The sequence below is a fragment of the Thamnophis sirtalis genome, unplaced genomic scaffold (assembly GCF_051295495.1).
Source record: "Thamnophis sirtalis isolate CommonGarterSnake01/CBP01778 unplaced genomic scaffold, rThaSir2_p1.2 scaffold_2, whole genome shotgun sequence".
Classification (NCBI taxonomy): domain Eukaryota; kingdom Metazoa; phylum Chordata; class Lepidosauria; order Squamata; family Natricidae; genus Thamnophis; species Thamnophis sirtalis.
Window position 1 is genome coordinate 37,542,490 of NW_028261382.1, and position 26,479 is coordinate 37,568,968.

General features: G+C 47.8%; 1 protein-coding gene across 4 annotated transcripts; it reads left to right on the top strand.

Moving 5' to 3' along the window:
- The first annotated feature begins 1,995 nt into the window (after positions 1 to 1,995).
- LRRC8A (leucine rich repeat containing 8 VRAC subunit A) lies at positions 1,996 to 25,548 on the top strand. 4 transcript variants are annotated; one of them, XM_087704884.1, is made up of 4 exons: positions 1,996 to 2,080; positions 5,080 to 5,240; positions 14,003 to 16,166; positions 23,371 to 25,548. In XM_087704884.1, the coding sequence occupies exons 3-4, from the start codon at positions 14,010 to 14,012 to the stop codon at positions 23,644 to 23,646; spliced, it is 2,433 nt and encodes an 810-aa protein (XP_087561010.1). In that variant the 5' UTR covers positions 1,996 to 2,080; positions 5,080 to 5,240; positions 14,003 to 14,009; the 3' UTR covers positions 23,647 to 25,548. The 4 variants fall into 4 exon arrangements, with proteins under 4 accessions (XP_087561010.1, XP_087561009.1, XP_087561011.1 ...); XM_087704883.1 differs by having other exon boundaries at positions 2,048 to 2,174; XM_087704885.1 differs by lacking the exon at positions 1,996 to 2,080 and adding an exon at positions 2,523 to 2,680.
- The last annotated feature ends 931 nt before the right edge of the window (positions 25,549 to 26,479 follow it).

Consider the following 26,479-nt stretch of genomic DNA (forward strand, 5'->3'; position numbering starts at 1 on the left):
GGCCATGGTTCATGGCTTTTTCAAACCAAGCTAAAGGGTTGGTCAGCTGGAACTTGGGTTAAGTGAGTTTTGCCCCATTTTGTCAACCTTACCTGCCACAGTTGTTAAGTGAATCACTGCAGTCGATAACTCAGTTGTCAAGCGAACAGGACTTCCCCATTGACTTTGCTTGTCAGAAGGTTGCAAAAGGGGATCGGTCATAAATATGAATCAGTTGCCCAAGTGCCTGGATTTTGGTCACAAGATCACGGGGATGCTCCAACGGCCTTAAGTGTGAAAAAAACAGTCATAAGTCTATTTTCCAAATTCTATTCTATTCTCTATTCTATTCTATTTTCCTATTATATTCTCTATTCTATTCTATTTTCCTATTATATTCTCTATTCCTATTCTATTCTATTTTCTATTCTATCCTATTCTCTCTTCTCTTCTCTCTTCTCTATTCCTATTATATTCTCTAGTCTCTATTCTATTCTCTAATCTCTATTCCATTCTATATTCCTATTCTATTCTATTTTCCTATTCTATTCTCTATTCTTATTCTATTCTATTTTCTATTCTATCCTATTCTCTCTTCTCCTCTTCTCTTCTCTATTCTCTATTCCTATTCTATTCTCTATTCTATTCTCTATTCCTATTCTATTCTATTTTCCTATTATATTCTCTATTCTATTCTCTATTCTATTTTATATTCCTATTCTATTCTCTATTCTCCTCTCCTCTTCTCTATTCTATTCTCTATTCCTATTCTATTCTCTATTCTATTCTCTATTCTATTCTCTATTCCTATTCTATTCTATTTTCCTATTATATTCTCTATTCTCTATTCTATTCTCTATTCTATTTTATATTCCTATTCTATTCTCTATTCTCCTCTCCTCTTTATTCTATTCTCTATTCCTATTCTATTCTCTATTCTATTCTATTTTCCTATTATATTCTCTATTCTATTCTATTTTCCTAATATTCTATATTCCTATTCTATTCTATTTTCTATTCTATCCTATTCTCTCTTCTCTTCTATTCTCTATTCTCTATTCTATTCTCTAATCTCTATTCCATTCTATATTCCTATTCTATTCTATTTTCCTATTCTATTCTCTATTCCTATTCTATTCTATTTTCTATTCTATCCTATTCTCTCTTCTCCTCTTCTCTATTCCTATTCTATTCTCTATTCTATTCTCTATTCTCTATTCCTATTCTATTCTATTTTCCTATTATATTCTCTATTCTCTATTCTATTTTATATTCCTATTCTATTCTCTATTCTCTATTCTCCTCTTCTCTATTCTATTCTCTATTCCTATTCTATTCTCTATTCTATTCTATTTTCCTATTATATTCTCTATTCCTATTCTATTCTCTATTCTCTATTCCTATTCTATTCTCTATTCTATTCTCTATTCCTATTCTATTCTCTATTCTCCTCTCCTCTTCTCTATTCTATTCTCTATTCCTATTCTATTCTCTATTCTATTTTCCTATTATATTCTCTATTCCTATTCTATTCTATTTTCTATTCTATCCTATTCTCCTCTTCTCTATTCGCTATTCCTATTCTATTCTCTATTCTATTCTATATTCCTATTCTATTCTATTTTCCTATTCTATTCTCTATTCTCCTCTCCTCTTCTCTATTCTCTATTCTATTCCATTTTCTATTCTATCCTATTCTCCTCTTCTATATCCTATATTCTCTATTCTATTCACTGGGAGCTTACGAAAAGAGACGACGCACCTTGTCTGGGATGGTATAGGCCCCATACCTGAGCAGGGGGCTGGACTAGAAGACCTCCAGGGTCCCTTTCAGGCTCAGCCCTCCCAGGCGCTGACTGGCGCCCTTGCCCAACATGGCCTCCGCGGCCAGCCTCTGCCCGCTCCAAAGATGGCGCCGACGTCCTCCTCCTCCTCCTCCTCCTCCTCCTCTGGCCCCGCCCCTCTCCTGGCGACGTAGCGCCGCCGGGGCCCCGCCCACAGCCGCCAAGATGGCGCCGTCTAGTGGCGGCCTGGCGCGCTCCTCGTTCTCCGCCGCCGCCGCCGCCGCCGCCGCGAGGGATGCCCAGGCCGGCCGGGTGAGGTCAGTTCCGGGGCGGGGCGGCAGCGCGGAGTGGTGCAAGGAGGGACGGAGGGGCGGACAAAAGACGGGGCTCCGCCGCGGGAGGCGCCACCAGGTGGGTGCTGGGGGGAAGGGCAGGGGGGGGAGGGGAGGGGGCCCAGGAGACCCCCCCCCTCCCCAGGCAGCAGCGGTAATCCCGAGGGAGGGGGGCAGCTCTGGAAAGCTTGAGGACTAGGAACTTGGCTCAGTGGCTTTGAGGGAGGGGAGAGAGCAAAGGAATAGGGAGGGGAGCCCCATAGCACCCCCCACCCCCGAATAGTGCAGGCTTAGGGCCCCTGAGGACTAGCAACTTCATTAATCTAAAAGAAGAGGCGTTCCCCTTCCCCAGAGTTTTGGCTTCGTGGCAACACTGCCTTTGGCGGGGTGGGGGGTGGGGGGGTGGGTTGTTTGGAAGGCAAGGACTTGGAGAGGAGAGTTGAGCCCAGCCACATGGACGGGAGGCAGAGCCTCAAGAGGACTAGCGACCTGGCTGATTTAATGCCAGGCTGGCCAAGAGTGGACGAAGTGGCCCCTCTGCAGGATGGGCGAAAGGGGCTCTGGACCCAGCCAATTGGGAAGCAGGTGGGGAGTTTGGGGAGCAACAGGAAAGGCGGCGAAGGGGGAGGGGGTCGCGGAGGGGCCTGGGGTGTTTACAGCATTGACAAGTAGGGCAGATTTTTTGGGGGGGGGGCTCCTGGAGGACGGGGAGGCTGGGCAAAAGCCTGGAGGTGGTTAGGGGGAGAGAAGGAGGCTGGGGAAAAGAGTTGGGGGCTCTACACAGCATGGGTCGGGAAGAGGGTCCCCCCCCCTTCCCCAGATTTCGTATGCCAGAATATATTTGGGGTGCCTCCGGCAAAGGGGGGGCTCGAGCCCAGAAAGAAAAATACCCCCAAACAGGTCGCTTTAGGGAAGGCAGGTCAGTAGGGGTGAGGTGGGGGAACACTCAAAAAAGGGAAAACTCAAAACATGCAGGGGGTCTTGACTGATTCTGACATGGTGGGGGGTCTTTGGGGAGGGGGAGGAATGAGAAAGCCAGGTAAGTCAGAGAGCCATACCCTTCCCTCCCCCCCCTTGGCTTTTGAACCCTGCAAGGGGGTTTACTACCAGAGACCTAAATGCACTTTAGGAATTTCTGAATTGGGTGTGTGTGTGGGGGAGAGCGGTGTGGGAAAGAGCCCCCCCCCCCCCCCCACAGCCCATGTGTAGAAGATGAAAAGGGAGATTGGGAAATCTTGGCAAAGCGGGAAAGGATTGGCTGTGTTACTAGTCCCTGCCGTGAGAGGGGAAAGGAGATGGAAAGAAAACAAGAGATGGCCCAGCTAAAATCTTAGCAGGGTGTGTGTTTGACTTCAAAGTTGGGCCAAGCCTGGAGGCATTTTGGGGTGTGGGGGCTTAATCCCATTTCCCGGAAAGGTGAAACTGGGTGGAGGAGAAGGAATGTGCGAAGGAAACCAGGACTGGCTGCCGAAAGAAATGAAGGCGTGGGCAGGATTTAAGGCATCAGGGGGGGCAAGTAGGTGACTAACTTTGCATTTTCTGGCCGAACTTCAACCGTCATTGTTTTCACTCCAAAGGCTCTTCGGTTGCAGGAGACGCCCTGCTGCGTTTGTGGTGCTGCTGCCTTTGCACCATTGGTACCTTTGCACCATTCTAGCCTAGCGTGCGCTTGTGCAAATGTGCGTGTGCATCCCTTTCAGCTGGTTCATCTGGGGTGATGCCCTCCCTGGGGTTGTTGGGAGGGGAGGAAAAGGAACACAGCGGAGTGTTGTCATTCCAGGAACCATGCCAAAAGCGTCCTTTTAAGACAAGGAGGGAGAAAATAAACAGGGATGATCCGAGTGCAGACGGACAAGATAGAAGATTCCGGGAACTTTAAATAAAACAAAAAACAAAAAACTAACATTTAGCAGTTCTTCCTTGGCTTGACTGCTGGGGAAGGGCAGCTAATTAAGGTGTTGGAAGAGAGGGATGGGGAAAGGATGATTTCGTTGGGTTATTTAGTGAGAAACGGGCTACCTAATTTGGCAGAATATATTCTTTATTTATCAAATTTAGTTGCCACTGTCTAAGGGAGCAAAAAAAAAAAAACCCAATCTTTTCCAACTAAGCTTTTCTGCCTTAATAAAATAAACTAATGCATCAGAAATCTGTTTTAATAAAATTGGCGAGGCAGAAAAAGCACTATTAGAGCCCTTTTGATTTATGGGGATGTTGTAGGGAGGCGATGCTGCTGTCTGCGTCTTTCACAAAGAAGCTTCCTAACCTGTTGAGTTTTCCACTGTCAGAATTCGCATCCCAGCACAAGAAGAAACGGTTGTGTTTATTTTATGCGTTTTATTGCTATTTGCTCCTCTCCGTCCCAAAACATCTCCCAAGTGTGATAAAAGAAGAAATAAAACAACAGAACAAAAACATGCCATAAAACATAATCATTAAAATAGGTGGGGGCGAGGAAAGGAAAAAAAAAACACAGTTTAGATTTCCTGATCATCCAAATAGAAGTAAACAGATGTAAATTTGGTTCAACGCCTCTTTTCTGGAGGGAATCGTTTTTTAAGGTTCAGCGTGAGAACAATTTAGAGCCAATTTGTCCGGAATGGCGTACGGTCTGCTTGAGCAGGGGGTTAGACTAGAGGACCTCCCAAGATCCCTTCCAATTCTGTTGTTCTGCAATGTGCCATTTTGTGAGGATTGGACTATATGGTGCACCAGGCTGTACCTGGCTCCACTTTCTCCATCGTTGAAGCAAGGAAAGCTTGTCCGTCAGCCAGCTGCAAAGTTTCAACTCCCAGCATTCCCCTGGGTACCTGCTAAGCATTCTGGGAGTTGAAGGCTGTGTCTTTGGAGGGTTCCCAAGCATTCATGAGTGCTGAAGATGGGGAAACAGTTTTGCAAACTTTAAAAGTTTAATCCCACGTGCCTCTACTTGAGCATTTGTTTTGAGAACGGAGCCCCCTGACCGAAAGGAGTCTCTCTTTTAGGAAAACGACTTCCATGGCGTTTGGGAACTGGCTCCCGACTCAGGATCCCTCCCGGGCCAATAACTTCGAACTCCAGCACAGCCTCCTGAAGTGGAGATAGCAGAGCGGAGAGAGAGAAGCCAGCCACGTTTTGGGAAGACGTCCCGGGAATGACCGGTTTGGTAAGGCCATTTCTCCTGTCTTTCAAACGGGGAGGGGGGAAGCAGGCCCTCGGTTGGCAGAAGAGGGGCGTATGGTCAGAAGTCGAGGCAGCCATGGTGCCAGGAAGCAATTTCGAGGTGGCTTCTAGGACGGAGGGCCCTTGACTTACGACCGTTGGTTTAATGACCGCTCAAAGTTACGACGGCACTGAAAAAAATGGACTTATGACCGATTTCCACTCTTGCAATCCCCAAAATTCAGACACTTGGCAACTGGTATCCTATTTATGACGGTCGCGGTGTCCCGGGTGTGTGTATGTGTCACGTGGTTCCCCTTTTGCCACCCTCTTGACCAGCAAAGTCGTCGAAAGGAATCCGATTCACTGAACAACCATGTTAACTAATTTATCAGCTGCCAGGGATTCACTTAACCACGGTGGCAAAGGAAGTTGCGAAATGGTGCAAAATCCACTTAACCCACTGTCTCGCTCAGCAACAGAAACTTTGGACTCTGCTGTGGTCGTAAGTCGAGGACGGCCTGTAATTGGTGGGCGGGGTGAGTGGCACAGCCTCAAATTGGACGATGGATCCTTCCCGATCCAAAACGGGGGGAGCTGCTGACTTGCGTCCACAATGAAGCCTCAAGGTTTTGTTGCTAAGCGGGCCGGTTGTTAAGCGAGCTTTGTCCCATTTTACGACCTTTTTGCTGCTGTGAATAACGCAGTCATTAAGCAAGGCTGGCTTTGCTGGTCACAAATTGCATGGCCCCATAAGGTCACAAATGCAGGGCAGTGGCTAAGTGTCCAGATTTTGATTGCGCTGTTGTAAGTGCGAAGATCGGTGGCTTTCTTTCAGTGCCCCTCTAAGTAACCTCCAGCCGTCACTAAACAAGTCAGTTTCAGTTCAGTCCAGTTTACTTCATTTATATGCTGCCCTTTTCCCCCCGAAGGGGACTCAGGGCGGCTCACAACTCAACCAGGGAAGGGGAATACAGACAAAAAGAAATTTAAAAAAACAAAGCATAACAATGCATAATTTAAAAACACACAACAACCATACCATTCGAGGAGGGGGGCAAAAGCTCTTTAGCCCCAGGCCTGTCAGAACAGCCAGGTTTTAAGGGCCTTGCGGAAGGCCTGGAGGGTGGTGAGGGTTCGAATCTCCACGGGGAGTTCGTTCCAAAGGGCCGGGGCAGCCACAGAGAAGGCTCTCCTCCGGGTAGTCGCCAGTCGACACTGGCCGGCGGATGGAATCCGGAGGAGGCCTAATCTGTGGGATCTGATCGGTCTGTTGGAGGTAATTGGCAGCAGGCGGTCTCTCAAGTACCCAGGTCCTATACCATGAAGGGCTTTATAAGTGAGTCTTTGTAAGTTGAGGGCTATCTCTGGTCCTGCTTGTGCTCACACGGGCTGTTTCTGCCGCTTGGGAACGAAGCTGCCGACAAGAATATCCCCTGTTGGGTTTCCCGGAGATGGAAGCTTTTCTCGGGGCAAGGAAATCTCAGCTTCTCCTCTTAATGACTGACTACTATTAGCACCTCACGCAGGGCAAAACATCACAAGTAGAGAAAGTGGATTGCGTTCTTCTCACACATCTCCCTCTGTGTGTGTGTGTGCGTGAGTGCATGAGCCAAGGTGGCGCAGTGGTTAAATGCAGCACTGCAGGCTACTGCTAGATCAGCAGTTCAGCGGTTCAAATCCCACCGGCTCAGGGTTGACTCAGCCTTCCATCCTTCCGAGGTGGGTAAAATGAGGACCCGGATTGTTGTTGGGGGCAAATATGCTGACTCTGTAAACCGCTTAGAGAGGGCTGAAAGCCCTATGAAGCGGTATATAAGTCTCACTGCTATTGCTATTGCTATTCGGTGTGTGCAGCCGCAGGCCATTGAAGCAGATGGAATCACAGCACAGGCGTGGAAATGCTCCGAATAAAGCAATACAGACAAGTCCTCCCTTAACGACCGATCGCCCTGTGAGCGTTCACAGTTACGGCAGCCACGGAACGGGCGGTTTGCAGGGAGGAAAATAGCCAGCCCGTCGTAAAGGGACCCCCCCACCACCATGTTCACGTGACTTTGTATTGGGAAGGTCAGCGTTCCCACCGGCCTTTTTGAGGAGACGTAAACCTCGATTCGTGGCTGTTTTTAAAAAACCAGTTTCTGCCCTTTCCCCCCCCCCACTCGAAATGAAAGGGTTCGTTTTACGAGTGTTTCTTTTGTCGATCTGATTGGAGAAAAATCCCAGAGCTCAGCCCGAAAACAAAGGATTAGCGGAATAGCGGAGTGATGCAGTGATCAATTATTAATCATTTGTAATGATTTTAACAAAGGGAAAAAGGAATAAAAAGTCAGCCCACGCACTTGTTTTCTAGATGGCATCCAGGATAGTAAGAAGGTCGTGTGAAGTGTTGGTACAGGCGGTCCTCAACTTAACGACCACAATTGGGCCCAACATTTCGGTTGTTAAGCGAGGTTTGCCCAATTTTATGACCTTTCTGGTTGTCTTTTGTGACTCTGACGAGCAAAGTCGACGAGGAAATCAGATTCGCTCAACGACCGTGTCGCTGACAACTGCTGTGATTCACTTCGTAACGGTGACAAGAAAGGTCGTAAAATGGGGCAACGTTTTTGTTGCTAAACAACAGCAATTTGGGGGTCAATTTTGGTCGCAAACCAAGGACTAGCTAGAGGAACGCGGTGGCTCCGTACCTAAGATGCTCAGCTTGTCGATCAGAAAGGTCGGCAGTTCGGTGGTTTGAATCCCGAGCGCCGCATAACAGAGTGAGCTCCCGTGACTCGTCCCAGCTTCTGCCAACCTAGCAGTTCGAAAGCACGTTAAAAAATGCAAGTAGGAAAATAGGGACCACCTTTGGTGGGAAGGGAACAGCGTTCCGTGCGCCTTTGGCGTTGAGTCATGCCGGCCACATAACAACGGTGACATCTTCGTACAGCGCTGGCTCTTCGGCTTTGAAACGGAGATGAGCACCGCCCCCTACAGTTGGGAACGACCAGCACAAATGTGCGAGGGGAACCTTAAACTTTACCTTACCAAGGACTATCTCTACTTTTCAGATGGAGACTCCAGCGCTCCAGAGTTGGAGATCTCATTTCCCACTAAATTTGCAGAGCTTCTGAAGATCAGAATTGCCCCGTGGGGGAAAAAAAATTCTGGACTTTGGGCAGATCCTGGTTTAATGCTGGGAAGCCCTCCTGGCCATCCCAGCCTGTCCCGCCTCACACACCTGTTCTCCTTCCCCTGCTGAACTGCAGAAACCCTGCCCTTGAAAAAGGATAATGCACAGATCATGGTGACTTGGCACTTTCATCCTTCTCAGGCAGCACAGCTGCATCGGTGTGCCTTGTTCCCAGCTGCCCGTTTCCGTGCCAGGATTTAGGGTCCTCCCTCCAGTCGAATTCCAGGAAGGAAGAAAACGGAGTAGCTTGCCTTTGGCACTGCTTTGCATTGAGCTGAAGAGTTTTCTCAGCTTAATGTCCCCAAATCCGTCGACTTACGTATGATCCTAAGTAAACTTTACTTGTGACTGTGGCATTGGATGCAAACCTGCCTCTTCATTTGCTAGAGAGAGCAGCAGGATTAGTAATAGCAGTTAGCAATAGCAATAGCAGTTAGACTTATATGCCGCTTCCTAGGGCTTTCAGCCCTCTCTAAGCGGTTTACAGAGTCAGCATATCGCCCCCAACAACAATCCGGGTCCTCATTTTACCCACCTTGGAAGGATGGAAGGCTGAGTCAACCCTGAGCCGGTGAGATTTGAACCGCTGAACTGCAGAACTGCAGTCAGCTGAAGTAGCCTGCAGTGCTGCATTTAACCACTGGGCCACCTCGGCTCTTAGATAGATAGATAGATAGATAGATAGATAGATAGATAGATAGATAGATAGATAGATAGATAGATAGATAGATAGATAGATAGATAGATAGATAGATAGATAGATGATAGATAGCAATAGCAATAGCAAAAGCAATAGCAATAGCAGTTAGACTTATATACTGCTTCATAGGGCTTTGAGCCCTCTCTAAGCGGTTTACAGAGTCAGCATATTGCCCCCAACAACAATCCGGGTCCTCATTTTACCCACCTCGGAAGGATGGAAGGCTGAGTCAACCTTGAGCCGGTGAGATTTGAACAGCCGAACTGCCGAACTAGCAGTCAGCTGAAGTAGCCTGCAGTGCTGCATTTAACCACTGCGCCACCTCGGCTCTAGAGAGTTTGGCCCAGCCTTTTGCTTCTTCAAAATAATTTATTGATTTATTGTTAAAATATATTAGTAAAGGTAAAGGTTCCTTTACATATGTGCTAATCATTCCCGACTCATCTCCGTTGCAAAGCCGAAGAGCCAGCGCTGTCCGAAGACGTCTCCCGGGTCATGTGGCCGGCATGACTCAATGCCGAAGGCGCACTGAACGCTGTTCCCTTCCCACCAAAATGTGCTCAGAACGTTGAGATTTTTCTTCTGTACACACAACAACAACAGCAACAACAACAAAACCAACTTTACAATGTCTTTACTTGGGAGGTGGGGGGTTGTGACCTCTAGACTGGACTACTGCAACGTGCTCTACATGGGGCAGCCCTTGAAGAGCATTCAGAGACTTCAGCTTGTCCAGAATGCAGCCACGCGAGTGATCGTGGGTACACCTCGGTTCACCCACGTAACACCTATCCTCCGCGAGCTGCACTGGCTGCCTATTGGTCTCCAGATACGCTTCAAGGCGCTAGTCGTCACTTATAAAGCCCTTCATGGTATTGGACCTGGGTACTTGAGAGACCGCCTCCTGCCAATCACCTCCATTAGACCGATTAGATCCCACAGACTAGGCCTCCTCCGAATTCCATCCGCCGGCCAGTGTCGACTGGCGACTACCCGGAGGAGAGCCTTCTCTGTGGCTGCTCCGACCCTCTGGAACGAGCTCCCCGTGGAGATTCGCACCCTCACCACCCTCCAGGCCTTCTGCAAAGCCCTTAAAACCTGGCTGTTCCGACACGCCTGGGGCTAAAGAATCGTTGCCCCTGTCTCGAATGGTATGATTGTTGCGCTTTTAAATTATGTATTGTTTTGTGTTGTTGTCAAATTGTCTGTATCCCCCTTCCCTTGTTTGAGTTGTGAGCCGCCCTGAGTCCCCTTGGGGAAAAGGGCGGCATACAAATGAAATAAACGATAAAACGATAAAACGAAAAAAACTAAAAGGAATAGAATAGCCAGGCTGAAATTTTAGGGCCTGAGAACTTCGGAGAATCTCTCTTTCTGGTGCTGGAACAAAACAAAAAAAGCTGCATTTCAGAAACTCTCATTTTTGGAGAAAAACAGACCACCCACTGCGTTAGTGGAGAGAGAAAGAGAAGCACTGTTTACAAACCAGATAACTGTGGGGCAATTTCTTTTTTTTATCCTTTTGAAATCCGCCAAGTGTCCCAGGAGGTGAAGTCGGGAAATTGAGCAAAATTAAGGGAAGAGCTGGACGTGAACCATCAAACCCAACATTTAGGAGGGTTTTAACAGATGGGTTTGCAAACTCTTGCTTCTGAATAGGGCCTCTGTAGGCCAGAGATGCCCTAACATAAAATAATTCTCTCCCCCCCCCCCAATCCAATTCTGTAATTGTAGGTACTTAAAATTTCGCAGCGGGAAAATTAATATACTTGGTTACAAACAGAACTATTGTGTAGTGAGAACCCAAATATTTTGTATCGTACAAGTAGGGTTTTTAGTTTTTGTCTTCTGCTAGTCGTGATATTTCTTTCTGTAATTGTTATATTCTGATAACAGCCTTGCTAATAATCAGTAAAACACTACTGCAGTGTTTCTCAACCTTGGCAACTTGAAGATGTCCGGACTTCAACTCCCAGAATTCCCCAGCCAGCATCCGCTGGCTGGGGAATTCTGGGAGTTAAAGTCCGGACATCTTCAAGTTGCTAAGGTTGAGAAACACTGCACTACTGTACTTGTAGTCCTTGGCTGATAGCCATTCATTCAGGGAGTGAAGTTACAATGGCACTGGGAAAACTGTGTTTTACACTTACAACGGTTGTAGCATCCCCATGGTCACATAATCAAAATCCAGACACTTGGCAACTGACTCGTATTTATGACGGTTGCAGTGTCCTGGCGTCATGTGGTCATTGCGAATTTCCAACAATGGGGAAGCCAAATCCACTCATCGGCCATGTTACTAGCTCAACAGCTGCAGTGATTCACTTAGTGGCAAGGAAGGCCACTAAACGGGGCCAAACTCACTTAACAACTGTCTTGCTTAGCCACAAAGACGCCCTGTGTGAATGGAACTAATTGTCAGGTACCGAGTGGAGTGGGAAAATCTTTCCAGCCCCGTTTCAATATGATGCCAACGCAGTTGAGCCTCTTCGTAGCTTCTCTTGGGACCTTGAGAATTGAAGGTCCTTTTTCAGAGGATTCTTCCCACTTGCCTGGAATTCTTTGTGCCGAAAAATGAAACTGGGTCACGGAAAGGAACGTGTTTCCTGCAGTCATAAGTTTAAATAAATAAGGTTGTCCCGGCCAAACTTCGTCAGCTGATTCAAACTGCTTTGTTTCCCTTGTGTTGCAAAGTACGACTTCTGAATTTTGAAAGCTGTGATTTATTTCGGGGGCCTGCGTAAAGCTTGACAGAAAGTTGGAAGTTTGCATCCGTTTGCTAAAAAAAAAACACCCTGCACGACTTTCATTTTTTTGCCGAATGCATATTTGCGATTCTAGAGTGCTTTGCTTTAATTTTTCCTGCCTTTGTCCCCGAGGAGAAGGAGACTTAAAAGTGAAATTAATCATCCCTGCAGGAAATAAAGCAAACTCTCAGCTAATGAATGCATCTTTGTGGTTCTGCACGAATACAGCAGATTAAGGCTGACTGGCTTCTACGTATGCCCATTACGGTCATAAAATGGGTTTTTCACATGACCAACCTGATTTTATGACCTGTTTGGCAGTGGTTGTTAAGCGAATGGTTTGCTTAAGGTTGTGGTTTTGCCAAAAAAAAACCCGGAATGAGTTGTGACAAAACCATTGAAAAAATGCAATCCCATCACCTTGGAACACTGGAAACAGCCGTAAATGTTTGCAGTCTCCTGCACTCACCTGATTCCCTTGGCACCTCCCTTACCTGTGTTCAATTATACATTTTTTCCGAGATTCTTTAATTAAACACCATGAAGTCAAACAGGAAACCGGCCCATCATTTAACAACCGGTGCTCTAATGATTTCCCCAAACGGCTCAGAAACTTAACAACCGGTTGTCCAGGAGTGGTGCGAACCGGCTGAATCCTACCACTGAAATTAAGCTCAATCTAACATATTATGCAGGCAGCCGATGAGCTGAGATTACACAGAAGAAAGCATTCTCTGGTTATTCCAGTTGAATTTCCATTCTTTTTTCCATTCCTGACCAGTCTTAAAACAGAGGTTTAAATCAGGATTTACCCCTTAGTTATCTTTTTCGTCTTTACTGAACAATTTCTTCCATTTTTGAATGATAGCGATTCCGTAGAGGTGAAAGTTGACCCCCTTGCTTGTAAAATGCCGACACTGTTTTGAACAATAGTTCTTTATTGTTGTGATTGCCTTATTGTCTGTGAATGATTGAAGTACAGATCAAGCCTAATCTGTTGTTCATCAGAAAAAACAATCGTGATATTCAGGAAACCATTTCAGGAAACCATCTTTGCAGAGAAAGCATCTGCCTTGGCCTTACGGGCTGGGTTTCGTTTCCAAGACAGTGTTGGGTTCCTTAAAAGGCCTTTCGGAGAAGGAAAACAATGGGTGGCTCAGTCCAGACTCTGGTTGGTTGGAAGGAGAGGAAACCAGAACGGGCCATGAGAACATCCGATGGGCCAAGGAAGAAGAACTGGGCCTATTGTCATCCTTTATTTTTTGAGCAGATGCTTCACGGGGTCTTAACAGGGAGATCATTGTCTCCCAATGTTCTCCCAGCTCTTCAAGTCAGAACAGCCTCCCTTTAAGTTCTTGATGGCCCTTTCTGCCTCCCTGTCACCCTTCAGATGTATCTCAGCCACCACGAGAAACTTTGGGTGTCTCTCTGGGAAACAAATCCAGGTGGACAGAGTCTCCTCCCAGATGGGAAGGGAATGGGCTTTTGAGTTTGGCCATCAGCTCCCTCCTTGTTTCTGCTTTGCTAAAACCCAGGAAGGACGGTTACAGGAATCGGGGATGTCTAGTCTAACGAGAAGGGTGGTTAAGATGCTGAGCTTGTCAATCAGAAAGGTCGGCAATTCAGCGGGCGTAACGGAGTGAGCTCCCGTGACTTGTCCCAACTTCTGCCAACTGAGCAGTTCGAAATTATGTAAAAAATGCAAGTAGAAAAATAGGAACCACCTTTTGTGGGAAGGGAGCAGAGTTCCGTGAGCCTTCGGCGTTGAGTCATGCCGGCCACATGGCCACGGAGACGTCTTCGGACAGCGCTGACTCTTCGGCTTTGAAACGGAGATGAGCAGCGCCCCCTAGAGTCGGGAACGACTAGCACAGATGTGCGAGGGGAACCTTGACCTATAGTCTAATGAAGAGAAGGGCTAGTGGGGGGTGACATGATAGCCGTCTCTGCTATCAGATGTGTGCCACTTCCACCGTCCACTCAAGGCCCAGAGGTGGGCCGTGACCCGGAGGTTGGGGCCCCTGTTTTATGCCGTAGGCCGAATTCACAAATGGGGTAAGCGTGGTTCAGAACCCTTGGAAGGCCAGATAACTCTTCCTTGTGCATGTGGGTCCCGCCTGCTGACCGTTTTCTCTCTCTTTCAGGTGAGCCATGATTCCCGTCACGGAATTGCGCTACTTTGCGGACACCCAGCCGGCGTACCGCATCCTGAAGCCCTGGTGGGACGTCTTTACGGACTACATCTCCATCGTGATGCTAATGATCGCCGTATTTGGCGGGACCCTCCAGGTCACCCAGGACAAAATGATCTGCTTGCCTTGCAAATGGGTCACCAAAGACGCTTGCAACGATTCTTCCCGCGAATGGACGGCTGCAAGCGTGGACCCCGGCTACTACAATGCTTCCCTGGGGACGCCCCTGGACCCTGGTCCCACCGGGATCAAATACGACCTCGACCGCCATCAATATAACTACGTGGACGCCGTGTGTTACGAAAACCGCCTTCACTGGTTTGCCAAGTACTTCCCCTACCTCGTCTTGCTGCACACCCTCATCTTCCTGGCCTGCAGCAACTTCTGGTTCAAGTTCCCCAGGACTAGCTCCAAACTGGAGCACTTCGTCTCCATCCTCCTGAAGTGCTTCGACTCTCCGTGGACCACCCGGGCCCTGTCCGAGACGGTGGTGGAGGAGAGCGACCCCAAGCCGGCCTTCGGGAAGATGAACGGCTCGATGGAGAAGAAGTCCTCCAACATCAGCGAAGACGTGGAGGCCACCGCCCCCATGCTGCAGAGGACCAAGTCTCGGATTGAGCAAGGCATCGTGGACCGCACGGAGAACGGGGTCCTGGACAAGAAGGAAGGGGAGCAGGCCAAGGCTCTCTTCGAGAAGGTCAAGAAGTTCCGGACCCACGTGGAGGAAGGAGACATCGTCTACCGCCTCTACATGAGGCAAACCATCATCAAGGTCATCAAGTTCATCCTCATCATTTGCTACACGGTCTACTACGTCAACAACATCACCTTCGACATCGATTGCAAAGTGGACATTGAGAGCCTGACGGGCTACCGCATGTACCGCTGCGCTCACCCCCTGGCCACCCTCTTCAAGATCTTGGCGTCCTTCTACATCAGCCTGGTGGTCCTCTACGGCCTGATCTGCATGTACACCCTGTGGTGGATGCTCCGGCGGTCCCTCAAGAAGTACTCCTTCGAGTCCATCCGAGAGGAGAGCAGCTACAGTGACATCCCTGATGTCAAGAACGACTTCGCCTTCATGCTCCACCTGATCGACCAGTACGACCCTCTCTACTCCAAGCGCTTCGCCGTCTTCCTCTCGGAGGTGAGCGAAAACAAGCTCCGGCAGCTGAACCTCAACAACGAGTGGACGCTGGAGAAGCTGCGCCAGAGGATCACCAAGAACTCCCAGGACAAGCTGGAGCTGCACCTCTTCATGCTCAGCGGCATCCCCGACACGGTCTTCGACCTGCTTGAGCTGGAGGTCTTGAAGCTGGAGCTCATCCCCGACGTCACCATCCCGCCCAGCATCGCCCAGCTCACCAGCCTGAAGGAGCTCTGGCTGTACCACACGGCGGCCAAAATCGAGGCCCCGGCTCTGGCCTTCCTGAGGGAGAACCTGAAATCCTTGCACATCAAGTTCACGGACATTAAGGAGATCCCCTTGTGGATTTACAGCTTGAAGACCCTGGAAGAGCTTCATCTGACGGGGAACCTGAGCGCCGAGAACAACCGCTACATCGTGATCGACGGCCTGCGGGAGCTGAAGAGGCTGAAGGTCCTGAGGCTGAAGAGCAACCTGACCAAGCTGCCCCAGGTGGTGACGGACGTGGGCGTCCACCTGCAGAAGCTCTCCATCAACAACGAAGGCACCAAGCTCATGGTCCTCAACAGCCTGAAGAAGATGGTCAACCTGACGGAGCTGGAGCTCATCCGCTGCGACCTGGAGCGCATCCCTCACTCCATCTTCAGCCTCCACAACCTGCAGGAGATCGACCTCAAGGACAACAACCTCAAGACCATCGAGGAGATCATCAGCTTCCAGCACCTCCACCGCCTCACCTGCCTTAAGCTCTGGTACAACCAAATTGCCTACATCCCCGTGCAGATCGGCAACCTGACCAACCTGGAGCGCCTCTACCTGAACCGCAACAAGATCGAGAAGGTGCCCACCCAGCTCTTCTTCTGCCGGAAGCTCCGCTACCTGGATCTCAGCCACAACCTCTTGATTTGCCTACCGGCGGAAATCGGGGCGCTGCAGAACCTGCAGAACCTCGCGGTGACGGCCAACAGGGTAAGGAAAGGGGTGTGTTTGTGCGGGTGTGTTCCGCGATAAGATCCTACGTGGATTTGGCATTTAAGAACAAGTATAGGTAGATATAAAAGAAGAAACAGACGTGGCAATCTCCGGAACTTTAAAATATATTGCTCACTTAGCTTTCGTTAGCCACTGGTAACATCGTCAGAGTGTAAAAACCATTAAGGAGATACCTGCCTTTATACACTATTCACCGATTTGGCCATGGCGTGCGTGATAGGAAGCCGGAGAGAAGGCTGTTAAAGCAACAAGACAGCGTTATTCCCTGGGGAGGAGCAGCCCAAACTGTGCTCAATAGGGTGGGGGGAGGAATAAGAACATTGATTAATGTCTGATGTAAAAATAACAAAGCTAATTACAGGTGGGAGGCAGGTGGATGGGCCTATCACACACAGAATGGCCAAATTGGTGAATAGTGTATAAAGGCAGGTATCTCCTTAATGGTTTTTACACTCTGACGATGTTAGCAGTGGCTAACGAAAGCTAAGTGAGCAATATATTTTAAAATTCCGGAGATTTCTTCTTTATAACTACACCATGTGTGTGTGTGTGTGAGAGAGAGAGAGAGAGAGAGAGTGTGTGTGTGTATACACACATACATTTAAAGTCACATATATATATATTTTGTGTGTTTATATATATGTTTTCTGAGGTTTTCGCGGGTGTTAGTATGTAGGTCTTTGGTTATTCGGGTTTTCTCCTGCGTAAAATTGGAAGTGTCTTGGCGACGTTTCGACGAAGTCTCATTCGTCATCTTCAGGCTTCGTGCTTCCTGGAAGCCTGAAGATGACGAATGAGACTTTGTCGAAATGTCGCCAAGACACTTCCAATTTTACGCGGGAGAAAACCTGAATAACCAAAGATAGATAGATGATAGATAGATAGATAGATAGATAGATAGATAGATAGATAGATAGATAGATAGATATTTGTTTGTTTGTTTGTTTATTTATTTATTTATTTATTTATCAGCACAAATAAAAAACACACACACACTTGAAGTGTGTGTGTGTGTATATATATATGTTTTATTTGTGCTGATAAATAAATAAAGGGAGACTAGTATAGATCTATTTCAAGCTATTTAGCTCTCATCAGCTAGCCATACCCTTACTGCTTAATGGCGAAGATGTCTGCCTAATATGTAATACAGCACAGGTTCTAATCCCAGTAAGGGTATGGCTAGCTGATGAGAGCTAAGTAGCTTGAAATAGATCTATACTAGTCTCCCTTTATTTATTTATCAGCACAAATAAAACACAAATGTAACAAAGGCAACAGTAAAAATATTGGGTTTCTGTCGTGATGGACTCTTGTGACGAGCCGATTGACAGATGATGGAAGCAGTTGGCTTCCTCCCATAATCGGGGCTTACCAGGGGTTGTGACACTAAATATATACATACATACATACATACATACATACATACATACATACATACATACATACATACATATCTCACAGAGCTTTAGTTTCGGGCTTGACAATTTCCCGTACAGCTGAAATAACAGAGCTCTGTGTGCCTTTTGGGCTCTGTTTACTTGTTCAGATCTTAAAATAAAGAGAGCAAATGGGACAAAGCTGCACAGGAGCCTGAGCTGCCCACTTTATCATGCCCGTTGCTGGAAAAGTAAACAAGATTTTGGCGATTTATCAGGGGACGGCCACACTAGAAGTGCTTTTAGAAGGAGAGGGCTTGTCAAGATTAAAAAAAGAAAGCTTGTTATTTTTATGCAGTAGGCCAGGATTAACTTTAATCCAGGGATTTTAGCCACTAGGAGGTAACTCTCATTTCGTTGGGATTCAGGCCACCATGAATAAAACTCTGACTCACGACAGCTATTAGTCTTTACTTTATTACCATTATTTCCTTGATAATTTTTTTATTTCTTTCTCTAAAAGAATTGGAAGGCTAGGTTCCAAGTCTCTGCAGGTCAACCTCCTCCCACTTTTTTCTCCTTGTAATTTTTATTTATTTTTAAAGTGTTAAATTTAATATACAATATTAGTCACAGTGTCCCCGGGACCAGCCAAAGTCAAAAGGGGAAGAAGCCAGGTTTCACTTAACAACCATGTGACTCACTTAACAACTGCTGTGATTCCTTTAACAAATGCGGCATGGAAGGATGTAAGATGGGGCACTTGGCCAGCTGCCTTGCTTAGAAATGAAACCCTTGGGGTTTTTCTGACATTGAAAGTGAGCCTTTATTGACTAGTCCTTGGGGCCACATCAAAATGTAAAGTTGCAGAAACAAATTATTACTAAATAGCACTAGCAATAGCAGTTAGACTTATATACCGCTTCATAGGGCTTTCAGCCCTCTCTAAGCGGTTTACAGAGTCAGCATATTACCCCCCAACAACAATCCGGGTCCTCATTTCACCCACCTCGGAAGGATGGAAGGCTGAGTCAACCCTGAGCCGGTGAGATTTGAACAGCCGAACTGCAGAACTGCAGTCAGCTGAAGTAGCCTGCAGTGCTGCATTTAACCACTGCGCCACCTCGGCTCTCTAAAATTTGGGGGAAAAAGCAATTTAAAATGGAATTGGAATAAAATACGATTGAAAATGGAATTGGAATAAAATACAATTGAAAATGGAATTGGAATAAAATACGATTGAAAATGGAATTGGAATAAAATACGATTGAAAATGGAATTGGAATAAAATACCATTTAAAATGGAATTGGAATAAAATACAGTCAAAAATGAAATTGGAATAGAATGCAATAATTTAGGATATGGAGAAAAATATGATAAAATTACATTTCGGTGTCACCCCTGCAATCTACCCCAATCGGTCCCACGTATCTCAGATCTCAACCGACCCATTTTGTTGAAGGACTGTGGCTGTGTTGAATGTTACTTCCCAGTTCTGGCTACACATAAAGAAAGTTGTTTTGATAGGGGGATCCCAAGGGGTGATTTATTTGCTATATGGACCAAGGTCTCTGCCTCTTCCCCCCTTCCACAAGCAACAGCCCAATCGGATGTGAGCCAGGTCCTCTACCTCTGACACTCCACAAATGCAGAGAGGCTCATTTTAGGGTGTATAGAGTGGAATCTCCCCTACATGACCATTGTGTCGAGCGGTTCGAATCTCACTCGCGTAAATATCTCCCTAAGATGTTTTGGCAGTTGTAGCTTCAAATAGCTGCCTACTTGGAAAGTACGTTTGTATTTGGCCATTTCAAGTTCCCCACCTCACTAAGGATAGCTCTTATCATTTTGGGCTTCTATATCCTTAATCTTTTCGGCAGCTTTTTTTAAAAGTTGTTCTCCTGTTACGCAAGAGAGAGGAAGGCCACAGCTTCTAACAAAACTTGTTAGTTTGGTGATCCAGGAACAGCCCGGCCGATGTCTTTACAATTCCACCCCCAAAATGGATTTTTTTCCCCTTCCTTTTACTCTTCACGAAGAGAAAAGAGGAGGTGAAGCAGCTGCTGGAAGTTCTTTTGCAACTAAGCAAAGAAAAAAAAAAGCTCATTTCTCCCCCACCCTTTTTTTTTTCTTTTCCCTTTCCCTTCTTCTGGGCAAAAGTCCAGTTCTCACGAGGCTGACCGGCAATCGGAGGCGTTCTTTTGTTCTCGTGGAAAAGGTTTCATTTTTTTTTCCCCTCTTGAAAGGAAGAACTATAAAAGTTCTAGCAAATCTTTTTCCCTTGCAAATTGGTTTCTCTAATTTGGCAATTTCGGGATGTGTTGGAGTTGCCAGTCTGGGAACTGGCAGTCCTAGAGCAACAGGAGTGTGACTCTGTGTGTGTGTGTCTGTGTGTGTATGTTTGTGTGACTGAGTTGGGGACCCCTGCATGGCAAAGTCCTTATAAAACCACATGTTGGGACATTGGCTTGTTCAGTGTAACCTGTGGGGGGCTCCTGGGTGCCCTCTGAAACAAAGTGGTTTTCTTGCAGACGTTTCATTACCAAACTAAGTAACCTCATCAGTATTAGTAGGGAGCGGGGTTTGCCCGCTGGAAAAGCCACTACGTACATAGGACAAACAAGGGCTAGTTTTGGGGTGATGAGGGACTCAAGATGAAGTGAGACAATTTGGGATTTTGAATTGCAAACGTTACCCTAAAGAAATATTTTCCCGTTAAGTCCGGCCATCGGGACATTTCTCTTTTCTAACGTACTTTTTCACAGAGCTGGGCCGTTGGGTCTTAATTCCCTAAAGAGCTTTGTAATTTTATTTTTATTTACCTGTATCCCACCTGTATTATTTTAAAAAAATAACCTCCATGGTGATGGCGAATACATCCAGCACACCTTTCTCCTCCTATTTTCCCTGCAACAACAACCTTGTGAAGTGAGCTGGGCTGAGAGAGAGGAGCCACTCAAGTGGTTCTTATGCCAAAGGCAGAACTCAAACTCACAGGCTCCTGGTAGTCAAAGGACACCCAGCTGGCTTTCATGCCAAAGGCGGGACTAGAACTCCCAGTCTCTTGGTGATTGGCTCCAAGTCACCCCGTTGGCTTTCACGGCTGAAGCAGAACTTGAACTCAGAGTCTCCCACTTTCTCGCCTGGTGCCTTAATGTTCTGACCCAGAACCTTCCTTAGAAAGCATGAAGCGGAGTCTTGTTCCTGGCAAAACCCCTTTTATTTACACGACTGTGGATTCCTTTCATTCCCAGTCAGCAAGGCTTAGTAAAACAGTCTTTTCAAAGGAATGTTTATCCACACGAACCTTATCTCGCTTGGAGAGCTGCCAGATAACCAGTTTCCAACCGCAGGGCAAGGCAACGCTTGGCCCAGAGCCTCTTACAGTCACAAACAGAACTTCCCACTCTTTAAAACGACCAAAGTTCTTGCAAAAGCCCCCTCCCCATTCTTAACTACTTAGTCAACACTTAACTACTAGACCTAACCAACAACTTCGTTGCTTCTTTTATTATTATGTTTATTATGAGTTATTTCCCCTCAAATGTTTCCAAACCCAAATATTTGGGGCAAAAGGAAGGTGTTATTATTATTTTTTTCTAAAGGAAACACTTGCAATTAAAACATTAAAGTCAGCTCTTTTCTGCTCCCCTACTCCCTGCCCTAAATCAAGTTCGCTTGATTTATGAACTCCGGATACTAAAATTGCCTGGTGGATGTTTTTTCTTTGCTTCTCCTTCAAATATAGTCGAGGGAAAAAAATGTGTGTGTCTCTCCCTCTCTCTCTCGCCCACCCACTTCCCTTCCTGGCTGTCTGCCTCCCACGGTTTTAAAAAAAAAGTTTGCAAAATCTTGAGTCTTGGTTCTCAAACATAGTCTTTCATTGCCCGGTTGGTGGGTTGTCAAATCTGCTTTGCTTTTCATTCTGCCCCTTTCCGCTTATGTTCCCCCCCCCCACTTCTGTTGAAGAATTTAGCTGCTTTGGAAAAACCCCAAGCTGGTTGTTAGCATCGGATCCTCCTCCTCCCCTCCTCCTCCTCCTCCTCCTCCTCCTCCTCCTCTCCTCCTCCTCCCCCTCTCCTCCCCTCCCCTCCTCCCCCCTCCTCCTCCTCCCCTCTTCCTCCTCCTCCTCCTCCTCTTCCTCCTCCTCTTCCTCCTCCCCCTCCTCCCCTCCTCCTCTCCTCCTCCTCCTCCCCTCCTCCCCCTCTCCTCCTCCTGCTCCCCTCCTCCTCCTCCCCCCTCCTCTTCCTCCTCTTCCTCCTCCTCCTGCTCCCCTCCTCCTCCTCCCCTCCTCCTCCCCTCCTCCTCTCCCTCCTCCATGAAGGTGTCTGTTTTGGCTCCCGCAAACGATGTGTTGATCTCATTAACTCCATGACAACAAAAGCAGCAATTTAATTACGGGCCCTTTTACCTCTCTTCCCCTCCCTGGAGGCCCTTCCTGTTTTCGAGGCCTGCTTTGTTTGCTTGGAAACAATTTATTTCCCCTCCCTTCCAACCCCCAAGGCCAGCTGCACCAGAGGAGATGGAGGCTGTCTCCCAGGACCAGGCAGAAAAAAAAATGGTTTCTAAAAGCTGTATTTTCTTGCCAAAAGAAAGAAACGGCGGAATCTGGCTTCCCCGTTGACTCGGCTTGTGCAGAAGGTCCCATCGGGGAATTTTAACAGCTCCAGGAAGGGTCCTTAAAATTTTTATAAGCTCTTCAGGCAACAGTTTTGACCCTGAAGTCTTCCACTTCCTCTTCACCCAAATGGAAAATAATGGGCCGTGTTTCTTCTAATAGGGCAGCCCTTGAAGAGCATTCGGAGACTTCAGCTTGTCCAGAATGCAGCCGCGCGAGCAATTGTGGGTGCATCTTGGTTCACCCACGTAATACCTATCCTCCGCGAGCTGCACTGGCTGCCTATTGGTCTCCGGATATGCTTCAAGGCGCTAGTCGTCACTTATAAAGCCCTTCATGGTATTGGACCTGGGTACTTGAGAGACCGCCTGCTGCCAATTACCTCCACTAGACCGATTAGATCCCACAGATTAGGCCTCCTCCGAATCCCATCCGCCGGATGGACTACCCGGAGGAGAGCCTTCTCTGTGGCTGCTCCGACCCTCTGGAACGAACTCCCCGTGGAGATTCGAACCCTCACCACCCTCCAGGCCTTCCGCAAAGCCCTTAAAACCTGGCTGTTCTGACAGGCCTGGGGCTAATGAGCTTTTGTCCCCCCTCGAATGGTATGGTTGTTGTGTGCTTTTAAATTGTGTATTGTTCTGTTCGTCTTTTTTATTCCTTATTTGTACCCCCCTCCCTTGACTTGGATTGTGAGCCGCTCTGAGTCCCCTTTGGGGAAAAGGGCGGCATAGAAATATAATCAATTCAATTCAATAGGATAGCATAGAATAAGGATAGAATTAAGGTAGGATAGATTCCATTCTATATTTAAGCTCCCATTGGCTGATTTAGTTGCTATGCCTATTCATTGGCTGGCCCTGTTCCCATGTCTCTCCCAGTCATGAATATTTTAACATACTAGAAGACCTCCAAGGTCCCTTCCAACTCTTGTTACCCTGTATGAAGCTGTCTCCTGCTCAAACAGGTGTTGGACTAGAAGACCTCTGAGGTCCCTTCCAACTCTTTGTCGTTTCCTGATTCTGCTGTTCGGGAAAGCTTGCCCACCTGCACCTTAATCCTCCCTCTCTGCCAACCGGAACGTCCAGCTTCTCCCCTTTGTCTAAGCACAGGCTGACTCTCTCTCCCTCTCTCTCCCTCTCTCCCTCCCTCTCTCATTTTCTTCTTCTTTCCTCCCTCCAGATCGAGGGTCTCCCTGCCGAGCTGTTCCAGTGCCGGAAGATTCGGACTTTGCACCTGGGCAACAATGTCCTGCAGTCCCTGCCCTCCCGGGTGGGCGAGCTGGCCAACCTGTCTCAGATCGAACTGCGGGGCAACCGCCTGGAGTGCCTTCCGGTGGAGCTGGGCGACTGTCCCTTGCTGAAGCGCAGCGGGCTGGTGGTGGAGGAGGACCTCTTCAACACCCTCCCCTTGGAGGTCAAGGAGAGGCTTTGGAGGGCGGACAAGGAGCAAGCTTGAAACGGTGGCCGGACAAAGCAGAATCCGCTGAACCGGGGAGCTCGCCGGCTCGCCCGGTTTCCCGTCTCTGAACAAGGGGGTTCGGCTCGCCCCGCTTCCCCTGGCCCCGTGCTCTGGAGACCCTCACCCTGAGGGGCCTGGCTCCCTGACTGACCGCCCAGAAGGAAGGGGAAACCAGGCGGTTCCCTGCTTGAGGAAGGAGAGGAGAAGCAGGACGGACTCTGGGGGAAGAAGGGATATCGGTCCGTCACTCTCAGTGGGGCAGGAAGTGGGAACTGGTCCCCCGCAGCCTGCTAGAAAAGGGACTGGAGCTGGCGTGATCGGAGGTTTGACCCCCCTCTGGTTGGGTGTTGGGGGCAGAGAGCCTGATCCTGCTGCTCTTCCGTGCGGTTGGGACCCGTCCTTGAGTGCTGCGCCCCCTCCGAAGGGGGGGAACGGCGTCCAGCTGTCCAGCTACGCCTCGCACCACGTCCAGTCCTGACTCCCAGCAATGACCCTCTCCGAGGAATGGATCGGAGAAGATTCAGCCTTCGCTTTTTTCTTCTTCGCAGTGGCATTTTTCTTTTTAAAAAGTACTTTACTTTAGAACGCTATTTTGCAAAAGTCTGAACTTAACCCCCCTCCTCCCCCCCATTTTTTTTTTTGGAGATCTCCCCAAATCTTGATGGCTTTAGTTCCGACAGAAATCTCCCAGGAGTGTGAGATCAAAGGATTTCCACGTTGAAGGAGGCCAGCCTGTATTTTTCCCTTAAAAAAAACAACAACAAGTCTTCACAGTTGCAAAAATAAACATTCAATGCTGGGTGGGCAGTTGTTAGTTTTTAAACTGACGTTTGACATTCCTTCTAAGTTGAGAAGTGCCCACCTGAGGGGGAACAGGGGCACCGACGATCAAAACACTAAACCTGAAGATGCACTGGGGGGGGCTCTTCTTTCTTTTTCCCCTTTTTAACCTGCTACCAGCATCTTTCCAGGAGATCTAAGACTCCGTCAATATTTCCGTTCCCTTTATGATTTTTTTTTTTTAAACAATAACAACAGCTGGTCTGTTTTTTCGCTGTTTTCGTTTTTGAAGCCTCGGTTGCCCAAAGAGACTTTTGGATTTTTTGCTTCTGGCGCAGCACCAAGTCTTAAAAAAAAATAAGGCGTGGCCGAAAATACAGGGCAGGGTTTGGGGAGTGGGGGAGGTTTGCGAGGGGTGGGAGGGACACCGTTCTTCGCAAGGAAGTGAGGAAGGAGTCGAATTTGCACTATTGTCCAGCACGCCTGTCCTAGTGAAAAATGAATTATTATTTTTCTACACACACACACACACCCTGTGCCCCTCCACACACACACTAAACTTTCCATCTCTGTTTGCAACTGGAAAATTCCACCTGCCAAGGGAGCAAGGAATTAAAATTCCCAAGGTTCCCGGGCAGGATCGAGCCACAGTCTTGCCCTATCCAGAAGGACTGGGACTGACTAAATCTGCAGTTCCAATATATATATATATATATATATATACACACACGCACACCGATATATACATTAATATACCTTAAAACGAAACTATCGTATCTGGAGAGGCTCAATTCCTTTGGGAATGAATTCCATGGGCTCAGTTGTGTGATGAAGATGGGTAGAGCAGCCAAGGTTGGCAGCTGTCTCTTGGGGCACCTCTGCTGCTGGCAGGCCGATCCCTGAGGGGTTGGGGAGACCCCTTCTTTTTCTCCCTTCTCCCCCCCCCTTTTTCAGCAGCCAATGGGACAGAGCCATCGCAAGCTTCCCAGCTGCCTCCGTCCACCGTATGAGGGAGGATTTCTCCAGGCTGGCAACGCTACCAAGGCCCCGATGCGATGTTATCCAAGGCGCCGGCATTGTTTGTGTTTGAAATAAAGCTACTCGGAAATCCTCGCGAAACGCATGGCTCTTTGGTCTGCTTTAAATCAGGGTCCTAGCAAAACGGGGTGGGGGGGAAACGCACAGATTTCCCCGACGTTCTTAAGTCTCCTTGATTTAAAACAATTTAGTGACCGTTTGAAGTGACATCAGCACTGAGAGAAAGGGACTTCTGGCCCTTTTTCACACTAAACGGCCATCGCAAGCAATGATGTAACGTGGTTAACTTTGGCTTAGACCAGGGGTCTCCGAACCTGGCTACTTTAACCCTACACCAGTGATGGCGAACCTTTTGGGCACCGAAAGCGTGAGCATCTCTGCGTGCTGGAGCACCGGAAACCTGAAGAGCAGCTGGCCGGTGTGCGCATGCCTTTTTGGGGGGCTGTTTTCAGGGCATTTTGGGGTGTTTTTCAGACCATTTTCCGGGCTTTTTTTCAGCCTGAAAACAGCCCCAAAAAGCCCCCCTCCCCAAACGCCCAAACGGCGTGTTTTTTTAAACCAGAAGAGCAGCTGGTGATGGCACACTTGCCCACCGAGAGGACTTTGTGTGCCATCACGGCCCTCTACCATGCACTCTCTGCTTCTGTCTTCCTCTGCTATCTGTCATCAACCTATTGTCTATGTCAGTGTTTCTCAACCTTGGCAACTTGAAGATGTCCGGACTTCAACTCCCAGAATTCCCCAGCCAGCGAATGCTGGCTGGGGAATTCTGGGAGTTGAAGTCCAGACATCTTCAAGTTGCCAAGGTTGAGAAACACTAGTCTATGTCATCCATCTATCATCCATCCTCTGCCAATCTTATTATCTATCATCCGACTGTCCATTTGTCTGTCGTGGAGAGAAGGAAATAATTTTGAAGAGCAGGAGGAAGAGCCGCAAGCGAGGCGGCTGCTGGGGAAAAGAAATCTCGAGCCTGAGCCAAAACTCTAATCTGAGGAAGGAGACCCTCCCT

Excerpts from the sequence above, each read along its gene's own strand:
- LRRC8A (XM_087704884.1), top strand. The coding sequence starts at position 14,010 with ATGATTCCCGTCACGGAATTGCGCTACTTTGCGGACACCCAGCCGGCG. Across the intron at positions 16,167-23,370 it reads TCGCGGTGACGGCCAACAGG|ATCGAGGGTCTCCCTGCCGA; the intron begins GTAAGGAAAGGG and ends TCCTCCCTCCAG.